Source organism: Parasteatoda tepidariorum, chromosome 1 (assembly GCF_982258835.1).
Source record: "Parasteatoda tepidariorum strain Cologne lab strain chromosome 1, Ptep-v5.0, whole genome shotgun sequence".
NCBI lineage: Eukaryota > Metazoa > Arthropoda > Arachnida > Araneae > Theridiidae > Parasteatoda > Parasteatoda tepidariorum.
In genome coordinates this window covers 85,487,465-85,501,940 of record NC_141755.1, presented here as the reverse complement: position 1 = coordinate 85,501,940, position 14,476 = coordinate 85,487,465, and the positions used below count along the sequence as shown (strand labels likewise).

General features: G+C 33.4%; 2 protein-coding genes across 2 annotated transcripts; both read right to left on the bottom strand.

The window, feature by feature from the left end:
• Nucleotides 1-2,858: 2,858 nt before the first annotated feature.
• Nucleotides 2,859-4,904, bottom strand: LOC147816586 (uncharacterized). The gene has a single exon (XM_087156905.1). It carries the CDS (start codon nt 4,902-4,904, stop codon nt 2,859-2,861), a length of 2,046 nt encoding a protein of 681 aa, XP_087013031.1.
• Nucleotides 4,905-5,039: 135 nt separating this feature from the next.
• Nucleotides 5,040-7,777, bottom strand: LOC147816585 (uncharacterized). Its single transcript, XM_087156901.1, has 2 exons — nt 5,666-7,777; nt 5,040-5,456 (listed from the first exon to the last, which is right to left on the bottom strand). Exons 1-2 carry the CDS (start codon nt 7,775-7,777, stop codon nt 5,040-5,042), a joined length of 2,529 nt encoding a protein of 842 aa, XP_087013027.1.
• Nucleotides 7,778-14,476: the final 6,699 nt, after the last annotated feature.

The following is a 14,476-nucleotide window of genomic DNA, read 5'->3' as shown; positions in this document are numbered from 1 at the left end:
AAGTTTTTTAGATCCACAACCTTAAAAGCATCGTGTACTTCTTCGCCAAGTTCCATTGCAATAACCCGTAACTCTGACTTACGTACTTTAGATAAATAAGACATCGTAAATTAAGAAAGAAAAGAAACATAAACAACAAATTACCGTTCTTCCAATCCCACTTCTGAATTGTAAGAGATATTTAACGTATATTTTAAATATATCTTTATTTAATTAATTCGAATCCAAACTCGACATAAAAACATAATAATTCCAAAAACAATATTTACGCACGTTGCAACAAGTCATACTTATGCTCGCCCTTGAAACATTTAACTGCTTACAGGCAATTTTTGGTTGTATCCGGATAACTTAAAACAAGTTCTCTTACAAGAGAATTGTTAATTGTATACTGCATAAGATAGTTAAATTCGTTGCCAAGATCTAAAGTTGGTTCGTCATATATTTTCTTAAACATTGACCAAAATGATAACCAACCTTTTATACTACCGTCATATTTGACAAGCTCAATTTTAGAAAGTTAGTATTTACGATTCGACTGTTCTATGTTTATGGATGAATTTTCCTTATTAAGTGTTACGAGACTCTTTCAGAAAGTAAATTATTCTGTCGTTATCTATTTCTAATCTAAATAATAAATCTGACTCCTACTTTTAGTAAAAAAGAACAACGTTTTATTTACATAATAATTTTCAGACGATTATTTCTTGTTCCACGAAAAGACGAATAAAAACGCTGCCATGACAACTCGGCAGTTTTAACAGAAAACAAAAGTTAGCTTTTAGCTTACATAAAAAGTAATCAACAACTTTTAACATGTATTTTCTTAAACATTGACCAAAATTATAAATAACCTTTTATACTTCCGTCATATTTGACAAGATCAATTTTAGGAAGTTAGAATTTACGATTCGACTGTTCTGTGTGTATGGATGAATTTTCCTTTTTAAGGTCTTTAAAATACTCGTCAAAACTTTTTTCAACTTTATAATAATTATTAAAATACTCATCAATTGATTTGCTTTAATTTTCAATTTCTTCTTTGGCAATATTATCGGACTGCAACATAACTTCTAATAACTCGCTATCTAACTTTTGAAGTTCTTCTTTCTTTATTTTCAATGTCTTGAATTTGGCTTTAACGTCTACCGAATTTTCGGTTTCTTGCGATTTTATTTCAGTTTAAATCTGGTTACTTAATCGAGTGAAAGAGCTTCTTACGAGAACACTCTCTTCTTTCTTCTAGGATTCTTCTTCACGAACAATCTTCCGTTGTTTCTGAATTCCATCTATTCTTTTTAAAATCACGTCCTTGTTCACCACAAATGTTATGAGACTATCCGAAAGTGCAATATTCTGTCACTCTCTACTAAAAACTACAACTTAACTTAAATTATTCTGACTCCATTCTTACAAAAAAAAAAAAAAAAAAAGAAACATAACACTTTTATTTAACACAAAAATTTTATTCTATAATACCACCATACGATGATACAAACACTAACTTACAGCTTACATACACTCAAATAACAAATAAATTAAAATCTGTCTTGCAACTTACATATACTCAAATAGCAAATAAATAAAATCTAGTAGTTTCAAAACAGTTCATTAAAAAGAAATTTCAGTGACATTATTTTTATTAAATCTTGCTTTCTTTTTTTGACTATGTGTTTTGAATAATTAAATTTTTTTTAAATATAGCTCTTACGGAGAGTTATCTTTTTAATTTTCGTCATTATGATTTATATTTCTTAGGAAGTTAACATTTTCATTACGAAAGAAAACGCCAAAAATTATTTTTATTAATTCTTAACCCCTGTTGTACATTTGTATCTCTCTCTGCATAAAAATGAAAATCTGGAAGTATGCTCGATAATAACTGGAAAATAAATAGCACCGACTTAGATCATTTTTTCTTTAGCAGTTAGCAAATTTTCACTGGGAGGCTTGTAAATATTCGTCTCTTTCCTGTGTTATATGGCTCAGACACTTAAACCTAAAATTACAAAAATGCGAAATTTCATTGATGAAAACCTTTGTTATAGATTAAAATGCGCTCGGTCATGGAAACAGATTTTATTTTTTAAATATTTTAAAAATGCAAACTGAATGACTAGAAGAAATTAAATAATATCCCTGAAGCTTACTAAACTCATAATGTTTCGTTTCACGAACGAGGCCTAAATTATCAGCAATGAAGGCGAAATTAATAATTAAATCAACGCAAAGAAACGCTTAGTTCTCAATAAAAACAAAACAACCTTTCTTTATTACTTCTTACATCAGTCATAATACCCAGATTCAGGTTATTATTCTTATAAAACAAATACATTACGATTACGATTAAAACTACTAAATCGATTCTCAACACTCCCACCTTTTGTATTGATTTCAATCAAGACAAAACTTAATAAACATATAAAGTTAACCAAAAAGGGGGAAACGTTAGTGAGAAATATAAACAAACTACTGAGAGAAACAACTGTTTCTGAAGTAAAGTACTTTAACTGAAATCTATAAATTAGTTTAAAATTTACTTTATGACATAAACTCTCTAAAGAAAAGAAGAAAAAAAAAAGAAAAAGTTTCTTTTCAGTCAAAGATCTAGTCTCTTGGGCATCTTTACTTGACGACCACTTTCGTGTACTTTTTATTTCAGGAGGCTCTTCAGAGATATCAAAGATACCTTCATTACTTATTTTCGTTTCATTATTTGGGGGAACTGATAAGTCCTCGAAACGTATTTCCAAGGGATAAAGTCGTTGTAATGGCCGAATAATGGTAGTATGAGCCAGTTTTAACCGAGCGACTCTGTGTTTTCCATCTTTACCTGAGATTAACAGTCAGTCTTCCTCTCAGTCAATTCTTTTGGAATTACTAGAACCCAGTAGTACAATATCACCCTCCTTTAGTTTGTAGCGTTGTTTTTCCTCAGGATTTTTCACTAAAGCGGCTAAGTATTCTTTTTGGAATCTCGTGCGAAAACCATCGCGTACCTTTTGCAGGTAGCGCAGCCTTTTTCGCAAATGGTTGCCATCAATCAGATCTAGATCGACTGTGTCACAATGTAATGGTGTGGTAACTTCAAGCAAGAAATGGGAAGGAGTCAAAGACTTTGGCTCTTCAGGGTCCTCAGATGTATAGGTTAGAGGTCTTTGGTTGATGGTACTCTCGCACTCAGCTAACATAGTAAGCATCTCTTCATAGTTAAGACTTGCTTTGCCAAGGTTTCTCTTTAGAAGATCCTTGAGAACTCTAATAAGACGTTCCCACCATCCACCGTACCACGGTGCACTTGGGGGATTGAAATTCCACTTTATTTGAGATGCTGTAGAATCTGCTTGAATAACTTCCCAGTCCAAGTTTTGAAGTGCTCTTGCCGTGCCAATAAAATTTGTTCTTTGATCCGTATATATTACACTGCATATCCCTCTACGAGCGATGAATCTTCTTAATGCTTGAATAAAGGTATCGGTTGACAAAGATGTTACTAACTCAAGGTGCACGGCACGGTACACCGCGCAAGTAAATAAAATAATCCAAGCCTTAATACGACCTCGCAGAAAGACAGGGCCAGCTAAATCTGCCCCGACGACTTGAAACGCAGCAATTCTTTGGATACGATCGACTGGTAATGGCACACTCTCCGTAGTCGAATGTTTCGAGGAATGTCTTTTACAGGGAATACACTTTGAAATAATTTCCCTGATAATCCTCCGTCCTCTGGGGATCCAAAACCTGCTTCTTAAATATCCTAAAAGGGTCTGAACTCCAGCATGTTTTAGGATCTTACGTGTATATTCAATCAAACGCCGAGTTATTTCATGATCAGGAAGAACAATAGGGCATTGAAAGTTCTCATCGTCTTCTCCAAGTATAAGACGGGTCTTGACCCTCAATATACCTTGTTCTTCATAAAATTTCATAGAAGTTTCATACTTCTTCCTATTCACATCCGTCCACTCGTTTTGAATCATCTTTATCAGGCATAATTCAGCAATTTGAAATTCTTCACTGGTAATTGCTCCTTTAATATTTTCTCGAACTTTACTACAGTTGACACAAAAACGGAGCATCAACACTATCATAGAATATTTCGAAAAATATAGAAATCTGTCACTGACCACTTCCCTTTGAACATTTTCTGCACTTGTTACTATCTTTCGACATTCTTTCAGCTCTTCCTCCGGACAAGACAAATTTGTAACCGGCCATGACTCTTCATCTTGTCGTAGCCACGGAGGACCCTCCCACCATTTCTGGTGGAAAAGATCATACCAATTACAAGAACGTGATGGTAAATCGGCAGGGTTTAACTCTCCTGGTATGTGTCTCCATGCGTTGATATCCGTCAGCTTTCTTATTTCTTTTACTCTATTTCCGATAAATGTATTCCAAGGTTCTTGCTTCCTTATCCACGCTAACACAACCATAGAGTCACTCCAAAAAAATGTCTTAAGAGGCAACTTCAGGGATTCTGTAATAGATTTATGTAACCGAGCAGCGATGACAGCTCCCAATAATTCTGCTCTTGGAATCGTTGGACGGTTCATTGGCATCACTCTAGATTTTGCAGTTACCAAATTTACAAAAACTTCTCCTTGCTCTTTACATCTCAAGAATGCACAACAAGCATAAGCTTTCTCTGATGCATCTGAAAAAATGTGTAAAGTTGCATCATCGACATTACCTCTAAACATTCTTCTTGGAAGAGTGCATTGTTCAATCAGACCAAGATGTTTTGCCCACCTAAGAAACCTCACTTTAAGATCTTCGGGAAGCTCTTCGTCCCAATGTAATTTCATTCTCCAGGCCTCTTGTAGTATCAATTTCGGTACGAGCATTGCAGGACATGAAAATCCTATTGGGTCGTATATGCTGTTTACTACTGAAAGTAACATTCTTTTACTCGGTAAAGGACTCAGGTCAGCAATTGTTTTAGGGAAAATACATGATATTTCATCTGTTTCACAATTCCACTTAAGTCCTAATACTGACTGAATCGGATTTACGGAAGAGCCTGTAGAAAACCAACATCATAAATCAAAGCACCCAGCGGCCATTATCTCGATTGCTTGAGTTTTTAAAATTTGAAACTGATCTTCCTCATCCACACTGGTAACCAAGTTATCCACGTAAAAGCCGTCTTCTAATTTACTTCTTGTAAAATCCATGTCTTTACCTTTAAATTTTTCCTGACCAAGGTGATGTAGTATCGTTGCATTCAGTAGGAAAGGAGAAGTAGTAATTCCAAAAACGACACGGCAGTGTCTGTATTCGACGATAGTTGAACAATCAGAATCCTTATACCACAAGAATCGCAATACATCTCTGTCTACTTGATTTACACTTATCTGCAAAAATGCCTGTTTAATATCGGCAGTAACTCCCTTTGCACCCCATCTGAACCTGTTTAGTAAGGGAGGAATTTGCTGTGCAAACTTGGTCCAGTACTAAGACAATCATTTAATGAAGCACCACCTTTAGTTTTGCATGAACCGTCAAAGATTTTCGTTGTTGCGCTTGATAACTTAATTACTGGTCTGTGTGGTAGGTAGTAGACTGAATTCTTTACTTCCGATAACTTAGTTTTCTCAATAATTCCTTCTTTTTTCCAATTCAAAAAAACTTCGCTATATGATTTTAATGTGTTTTCTTTTACCATATTCTTCGTAACAGAACGGAGTCTAGATACGGCTACTTCACGATTGTTGTATAAGGGAGGATGTCCTACCAACCAAGGAAGTGTAACTTCATAACGATTTTCATTATTAACCTTCAGAGTTTCTTGAAAATGGATCAGTGTGTCTTCTTCTAGCATTCTTTTCTCGTGCACTTCTGTTGGATCTGTTATTCCTAAAACTTCCAAATCCCAAATGTTATGCAACTCAAAGTTATTCAATGCCAACGATACCATATTGAAAACTTCCTTTTTCTTTCCAAGACCCATGATGTTCCAACCAACTGTAGTTTCTATGGCTGTTATCCCTGTTTTGAAAACCTCTACTCTACCTGTTAAAATACTGCCAAGGACATCTGCTCCCAGTAGAATTCTTATAGGCAACGCATTTCTACCTACATAAGATAGAATTATCCCACGGGAAGATAATTCGGAAATAAGTTTTTCATCTTGAATTCTAGGTAATGCCGTACAAATTTTTGACTGATCAAGGAATGTAACTGGTGTAGAACATTTTCCGTCTAAACCTTCTATAGTCAATTTATATTTCTTATGCTTAGCAGCAGGTGTTGTTCCTCCACCAAACAAACCTTGCGAAAGTATTTCGGTACCTGAAGATTGAAGATGTAATTCTTTAACTAAACTAGTTTCGATGTATGAACGGTGTGATCCATCATCTAATAAAGATCGAACACAAACCTCTTTACCATCATTACGAAGTCTTAATATAACAGTCTTAAGATAAATTTCTCTTGGCGACGATTGAGAAGAAAGCAGTGCTGTGGCATTTTCTTCTTCATGTCCTTGTTCCTTGTCAGGGGAATACATGGATCCTTTGCTAAAATTAGGGCACAATATCACATAATGTCGTTGATTGCACAATAAACACCTTACTTTACTTCTACAATCTCGGAAAAAATGTCCCTTTTTTAAACATAATAAGCAACATTTTGCTTGCTTAACTGCTTTTTTCCTTTCTTCCAAACTCAAATCAGAAGCTTTTCGACAATATTTGGTATTGTGAGGTTTATGACAAAATATACAATCAGTTTTTCCAAACGATTTATCAGGAAGTGATGATATTAAAGCAGCGGCTGTTGGATCGTCCTGTTGAAATGGTTTATTTACTTCTCGTTTGTATTTTTGTCTCCCAAAACCATTTTCCGCTAAAACCCTATGTTCTTCACCTTCTACTTCATGAGAGAGAAAGGACATTAACGCTTCCAACAAATTTTCTTTAGTTAGATTTATCATCTCTTCTTCGCCAATTTTGGCATTTAATCTGTATCTATCCCACGCCTTTAAAACTTCAACGGGTAAACATGATTCTACAACCGGGTACAACATTGCTGCGTAATTTTTTGTGGTCACCCCCAATGTTTCCAGCGATCTCAAATTCGAACCTAATTTATCATAAAGTTCAGCAAGCCGTACATTTTGGCGATTTAGCACTAAAGCTAAAAGATCTCTAATGTAAACTTCTATCAATAAATCTGTCCTTCCCAAACGAGACTTTAAGTGTTCTATTACTTTCAAATAATTTTCTTTGGATGGTGGATAGCTGTCAACGATATCTCTTGCTTTCGTATTTGACTTAATAGACGCCAATAGATATTGGAATTTATCTTCTTCTTTTAAATTATTATCATTGTGAATGCGAGAAAACTGTCCCCAAAATGCTACCCAAGTTTTCGGACCAACTTCATATTCTTTCAAAACTATTTTTGGCAGCTTTAAATTTGCGCCAACTATTGACTGCACATCGCATGACTTGGCATCAAAATATTTCTGAACATAAGAATCGTAAAATACTTTCACTTCAATAAATTTCTCTCTATAAGATTCAGCTAAATCAAATTCTTCGTCAGAAATATTACTTAACAAACTTATTTGAGAATCCAAATCAAACAACCTAGTCGATTTATCAACTATCTTATTATAAATAGTAAATATTTCCTTACTTTCAATATTTTCGGATTCTTCTAACTTAGCAAATTGATTGCAAGCAGTAGTAAAAGCACGGCGTAACTGTGTTCTTGCTTTTTTCAAATCTTCTACGTTACTTGCAATGTCATTTTCTTTTTCTTCGGCCATTTTCAGTTTTAAATTCCAGAGTAGGCTTAACACAAATCGTTATATTAACAATGCAATATTTCCAATCTTAATGGCAGAAATTCTTTTTAAATCACGGACGCCATGTTTCGTTTCACGAACGAGGCCTAAATTATCAGCAATGAAGGCGAAATTAATAATTAAATCAACGCAAAGAAACGCTTAGTTCTCAATAAAAACAAAACAACCTTTCTTTATTACTTCTTACATCAGTCATAATACCCAGATTCAGGTTATTATTCTTATAAAACAAATACATTACGATTACGATTAAAACTACTAAATCGATTCTCAACACATAAATTAAGTGCAGAAACAAAGAGTGCTAGAGACAAATATGCAGTATAGCATAATCGAAAATTGAAGAAATATTATATTTTACCGTCAGTGCTGATAATACGCTTATTCGTGACATAAATACGCTTATTCTTATTCGTCCAAATAACATTTAAATTTCAAAAATTTTAAATTTATTAAATTTTATTACTAAGGCATTTTAATGCTAACTAATAATAATAATTAATTGTCCACATTCTTTTTTATGACGAATTTTAAATTTTTAAACTTTACATTATTTTCCCTGAAGTCAAAAAATCATTAACTTTATAAAAAAAATTCAGTACTTATCGGTTATTGGTTAAATGAACAAGTAGAACATCAACAATAGAACGTCATGTTCTGGATTCACGAAGGTCACCGACTCACTGGCTACCGATAATACATATAGGTGCATCGAATATGACAAAAAGTCGTGAATATTATACAAAGTAATAATTACTGCATGCAATCTTATCGTGAATGGTGCTACATTTTATGAGGGTAATAAAATTATTGATATCAATACAAACAGATTAATAAGGATAGCTGTTCATTTTTGACAATATATGGTGATATTAAAATTTGTACTTATTAGAAATGGTAAATTTTGCTTATTTTATAGTTTATTTTATTTTATAACCGCCGTTTTACGCCAATTTTGGGTTTAAGGGTAATAATGTCCAACTCCGTAGTCTTGTAATTGTGAACTCTATTCAGAAGAAAAGGGAAATTCTGGAACAAGAATGGGGCGGATTAGCGTGGAGGACTTGGAACTAACCTGCATTTGTGTTACATGGAGAGGGAAATCACGAAAACCTCCCACAGTTAGCTTCATGGCAAGGAGACTAACACATGATTCGTCTACCACTGAGGATATTTTACGTCAACACTGTGGTCGATGCGAGCCGGGTGAGGAATTCGTATGGACCAGTTATCGTTGGGATTCGAATCCAGTTCACCTCATTAGGAGGAGAGTGCTCCACCACCTGGGATATGGGTGCTAATGTTTGAGTGAGTGACAAATCGAAAAAGCAGTCGCCAACATATGGTCTTTATAACTAATAAGTAGATGATGCTGGTTTCGGCAGCGAGAGAATAGATGCCCTTAAAGTACATAAGTTATATAATAGAGCACACATCTTCAAGACTTAGACCAGTTAACGTAACCTAAGAATTGAGATTTAAGTTTTTAATAGCAAAAATCTTTAGCTTATTGAAAGTGTTGAGTACTGACTTTCAATAAGTGATGCAATTTAAGTTATTATTTTAAGTCTATATTCAGTTTAATCAAATATTTTCATTAACTATATCTAATAAAATACCATAAAGTTTCGACGATCTAGTCTATAATGAGTTTAATTTTGATTACATTCTAAAATTTTAGATGATAATTACAATTGTTCTACACACAAACAATTTGGGAGAGCGACGGTGGCCGTTTCAGTCTTTCTAAGTATACAGCAAAGTTCAATCTTTCTATTGTTAAATTCAAGCTATAAGATTTCAGAAAGCCGGCCAGGTGGCCGAGTGGTTAGCGTGCCTGACTGCGAAGCCAATGGCTGCGGGTTCGAATCCCGCTCTGGGCATGGATGTTTCTATCTCTCTCTGTTGTCTTCTGATGTGTGAATGTATGAATGTGGCCCACCCTATGAACGGGTATTTGTGGCAGTGTGACGTGGACAATGTTGCTCGCCTCCGTGACTTTGGTTCGAAGGTGCCCGCTGGGTAACGATAAATGAGCAACACTTCCGGCATCTAAGGCGAAGAACGAAAGTTCAGTGCCTGCCGTTATTAAAAAAAAAGAAGAAAAAAAAAAGGATTTATTGTTTTATTGTTTTAAAATTTTTACTTCTGGAAAGAGTAATTTTTCTCTTCGTTTTTAGACCTACTCTACCAATATTCACAACATTTCTGCAAGGAAATAAATTTCAATACAAGGACATCTTTAAGACTACCATATAGATTAAATTATTTCGCACACACTTCTAAATTCACTGCAGAACGTTAAGTATAATTTAAAATGAACGTAAGAAAAATTCTTCTTTGAAATTCTTAAAGAAAAATTCTGAACCATCTACCTATGCGCGTAATGAAAGCACGATTTTTTAAAAAAAAAAACAACTAACTTCATACATTCAGAGGAGAATCGAACATAAAAACAGGGGTAAAACTGCTTGGAACGCAAGTTGTTACAATGAAATCCTTCAAACCGAAATGGAGTAATTTTGTTACACCGTGAGAAGTTTACGAATCTTGATTGTGAGAATGATTCCAAACCAAAAAAGGGCTTTTTCTCTCCTGTCACTGATCTTAAAAGTCCGAACAATGTAACCGATCGTGGAAACTTACTTTAGTTCAAAGCTAAACAATGTCGCACAACGGGCATATGGAAGGAGAGACCAATAGAAATCTATTAGAGGTTTGGTAAACACTGAGACTTAATAGAAGCCTTCTATGCTGTACGAGGATAATGTTCCCCTGCAGAAGCATGTAATTCTGAATCGAAAAGTTCCGAAACGACTGGACGAATGTAAACCGAGAAGAGAAAGCAGAACGGCCGTCTACCACTTTCGCTTCACCACACTCGCCAAGGAGTTTTGAATTTTCCGATTCAGACTGGCACACTTTGTCGTCGCTCAGTGCCCTCGCATATCGTAGTTTCCGATGAAAGGCTGCAATACCATTCATTTATGTCACGTGGTCGGGAGAGTGTGCTAGATTCTTATTTGATTGAGGTGACAGGTATGGTTGGTCTAAGCGAAATATGTTCCCGGTTCGCACCGAAGAATGCTGACGTATCCCGGATGGTCAATGGATCAGAATAAACTTGCCGTTTGGTTAACCAAGGAATGTGTTCATAGTTTTCCTCTATATCTAACGCACATGTTGGATAGTTTCAGCCAAAAGTTCTCACAGGAGACTTATCTCTCTGTTTGATCTGGAACTTTCCCTTTCTTGGGTTGAATTTAAAATTAAAAGGCTATGAAGTTTAATATCGATAGTACATCCTTGATAGTAAATCCAAAGAGTTGGTCGGCTGTTTCACGCAGTCTATGAAAGAAAGCATCCAACGATAGGTTGTAAGAATGAAAAAGTTTTGATTCGGATAATTCAAACGCAATATATTTAGAGCTCCAAACTGACAATTAACTTAAACATAGGCAAAGAAAAGCCTCCTTAAACTTATGAAAATTTTCTAACTTGACTTACTAACATAATGATTACTGCTTTCACACCCTTACAATCATATAATCCTCAAAGTTTTCCTGCTTTCAGCTCAAAAATTTTCCAAAACAGAAAGCCATGTAAGTATAGTTCAGCGAAATAAAGACCATGTGTACTATTAAAATGTATATTCTATGTCCAATCACTTTCTCGTTGCTTTGTAGATACTTAACGCACGAAAAACAAATTTATCTATAGTTATGAATAGGCAATCAAGCTAATGAAAAACTAACGTAAGTTTTAATATATGTTTTGAAACTAGTTTAGCTCGGAATTTAAGGCACTAAAAATGGATTCAGGATTACTATTTAACAAATATAAATAAGATTGTGGATAAGACTGAGCGCTTAATAACTGATGATGCTTAATAAGAGCGCTTAACCCTTTCCTTCTCGCTCACGTGAAATTGACGGGGTGAGGTTTCGCCCTCTATTTCTCTCTCCCGTGAAATTTCCGGGCTGGAGTGTTCAGTAATAACGTGCCAATCAGAATAAAACAAATTTTTTTCTTTTGCACTGAAAAAATTTTATTTCTCATTTTACACACCAGACGGCAGTACCAGGATATTTTTAAGGTAATTGTGATAGTTAGTTTATTTTAAACTAGATGCCAGCACTAATCAAATACGTGTATTTGGCAAAATAGGCACTTTTATGATCGTTTTCTTGGAAATTAACCGATCGTTAAGGGGTTAATGAACTGAAAATGCTTGACTGGAAATTTAGAATTCTTGGGATGTAAAATAAAGAGAAGATCCCAGGTTATTATCTGAACAGGGGAAAAAGTTGTGGAAAGGCTTTCATTTCATGTTATTTCTTTTATCTACATCTTAAAACTATTAGATTGTGATTTTGGTTAGGCTAAAAATGTGATTACAATTTAATGTTACTTTAAGAAGCACTTTAAATCTTTCAACACTCTAGAAATTCCCAGACGAAATTTTAGATCTTTAAATTCCTTGGTTATAAGATGTTTTAATGAAACTCATATTCATAAAAATTTACGTGAACCTGAATAAATTCTCAAATAACGGAATTTAATGAAACTGAATTTTTTAAAAACTTTTTTAGATAAATGTTATAAAATTCTTACCATATTTTTTAGTAGAACTTTTAATTATATAAATAGAATGAAATAACAAATACTTTTATTCTGAGTGTATATGAAACTAATATTCTTTTTAATTCTATTTGCCTTTTTATTCTATATTTTAATTCTATGAAACAATTCTCTTACTTAACTTGTGATGTCAATAAATTAGTGTTAGCCTAGTTAAAATACCCAGTTAGTCTCTCACAATAAATTAGTGAGAATTGTTAGCGTAAGGAAATTCCTTAACAATTCAGCAATAGCTTACTACGTTAGATATTTTAAAAGATTTAAATAAATTTACTTTGAAAGTTAGATTATAGCTCTTTTATTCTCTGTATGCATTGGTGTCTCTTTATGCCGAAGCATTAAAAATAATATTTTTGCCGCTATTTTTAAACATTTACTATGCACCATATTACATCAATAGACAAGATGAAATTTTATCTAAAAACTAATCAAAGCAAATGTCGAATGAAGAAAAATTTCATTACAAATTATATTGACATCAAAGTAAGAATAAAAATGTTAACCAAAGAAACTGGAAAGGCCTAAGCAGTTCTGAGTTATTAAGAACCTCTGTATTAATCAATTACGCTAAAACCTGCTCCCAAAAGAATGTTTTGCAACAATTAATTTTTATCTTATTGTAAAAATGTCTAAATCTCATATTCTATTTGCTCAAAATTTCTATCTTAATTTTTTTTTCAAAATTTCTCAGTAATTTTTTTAAATTCTAAAGGTCAACTACGAGAATCAAAACCAGTAAAACTTCTAATTCTTATTTAAGAACTGTTTCATTCAAAATTTAGGTATACTTGAATGAGATACGAATGAGTTATTTTTAATTGAATTTGTCTTTCATACAAAATTAAATTTTTAAGTTCAATACAGTTTCTAAAAATAAGACTGCATGACATCTGCAATTGTTACAAAGATGTTTACGCGTAACTATGAAATTTTAACTTAACTATAATTAATAAAGAACAGAGAGAAAAGTAAAATTTAAAGTGCTTCTTCCTCGAAATTTTACTAACTCTTAGCGAAAAATTTGATTATCTTTAAAGACGGGATTGAATGGAGATTTCAAATTCAAGACGAAATTCACGTACGCGTAAAATGATATTGTAATTGAGTGATGAAGGTAAAGAAACGTATCTTACTATATATAAAATTCTAATGATGGTGTCGCAGTTTTCCATTGTTGTCGGCGCATTTTTATTGACTGGAAAATCACGTGGTAGGATCCAGTTTTCCCCCATTCATTTCCATATTGTTTAGGCTGTCATCAGCATAAAATTAACAAAAGTCGCAAATGTATTGTTTTCGTTTAAATATTTTTGTATCCCCAATTTAAAGTTATTTTCCAGCACTGCTATTATTAGCGAAAATTTTAAATTATGGTTGGGAACTCCTCAAATTTAATTGAACAATATAATGTATTAAGAATATAAATGTTATTTTAAAAAAATGATAATTAGAAAAATCACTTCTGTTCACCAAGAGATCTAAATGTTTATAATACTAATAAATAGTAGTATTTGGACGTGGGAAGAAGAGGCGCAAGTGCGTAAGTAAGCAGAATTCCTTTTAGTACATATATGTTAAGTGAATAATTTTAACTTTAGAATTTTAGTAGAAAAACTGTTTTCTGCTAAGAAAAAACAATTATTGCGAAGCAATCATCGGGGTTGGTGAGCGGTAGCGAACAGGGGGCTTTGCCCCCTAGTAAATAAACTAAATTTGATAAAAAAGAAAGGAAGATTGTTCCAAAGTAGCATTTGAAGCTAAACCTTAGGCGGAAGTTCGTACTTCAAATATGAAAATTTAAAAATGCAACAGAAATTAAGCATAATCATGTATTTACTTTATATCCGGATATTTTCGCTAATAAAATGAATTTTACACTCAATTGAAAGGAAGTGTAAGCTTTTAAGTAGATAAAAGCTTTAAACGCACTTTAATTCTTTTATAAGATGAAAACCATATAAAGTTGTTTGAGATTGTGAACCAGATATTAATTTTCTATTAGCTTATCTATCTATTCTC

Coding starts and splice junctions, on each gene's coding strand:
- LOC147816586 (XM_087156905.1), bottom strand. CDS start 4,904: ATGTTACTTTCAGTAGTAAACAGCATATACGACCCAATAGGATTTTCA.
- LOC147816585 (XM_087156901.1), bottom strand. CDS start 7,777: ATGGCCGAAGAAAAAGAAAATGACATTGCAAGTAACGTAGAAGATTTG. Junction 5,457..5,665: donor GTTCTGTTACGAAGAATATG/GTAAAAGAAAAC, acceptor TGATTGTCTTAG/TACTGGACCAAGTTTGCACA.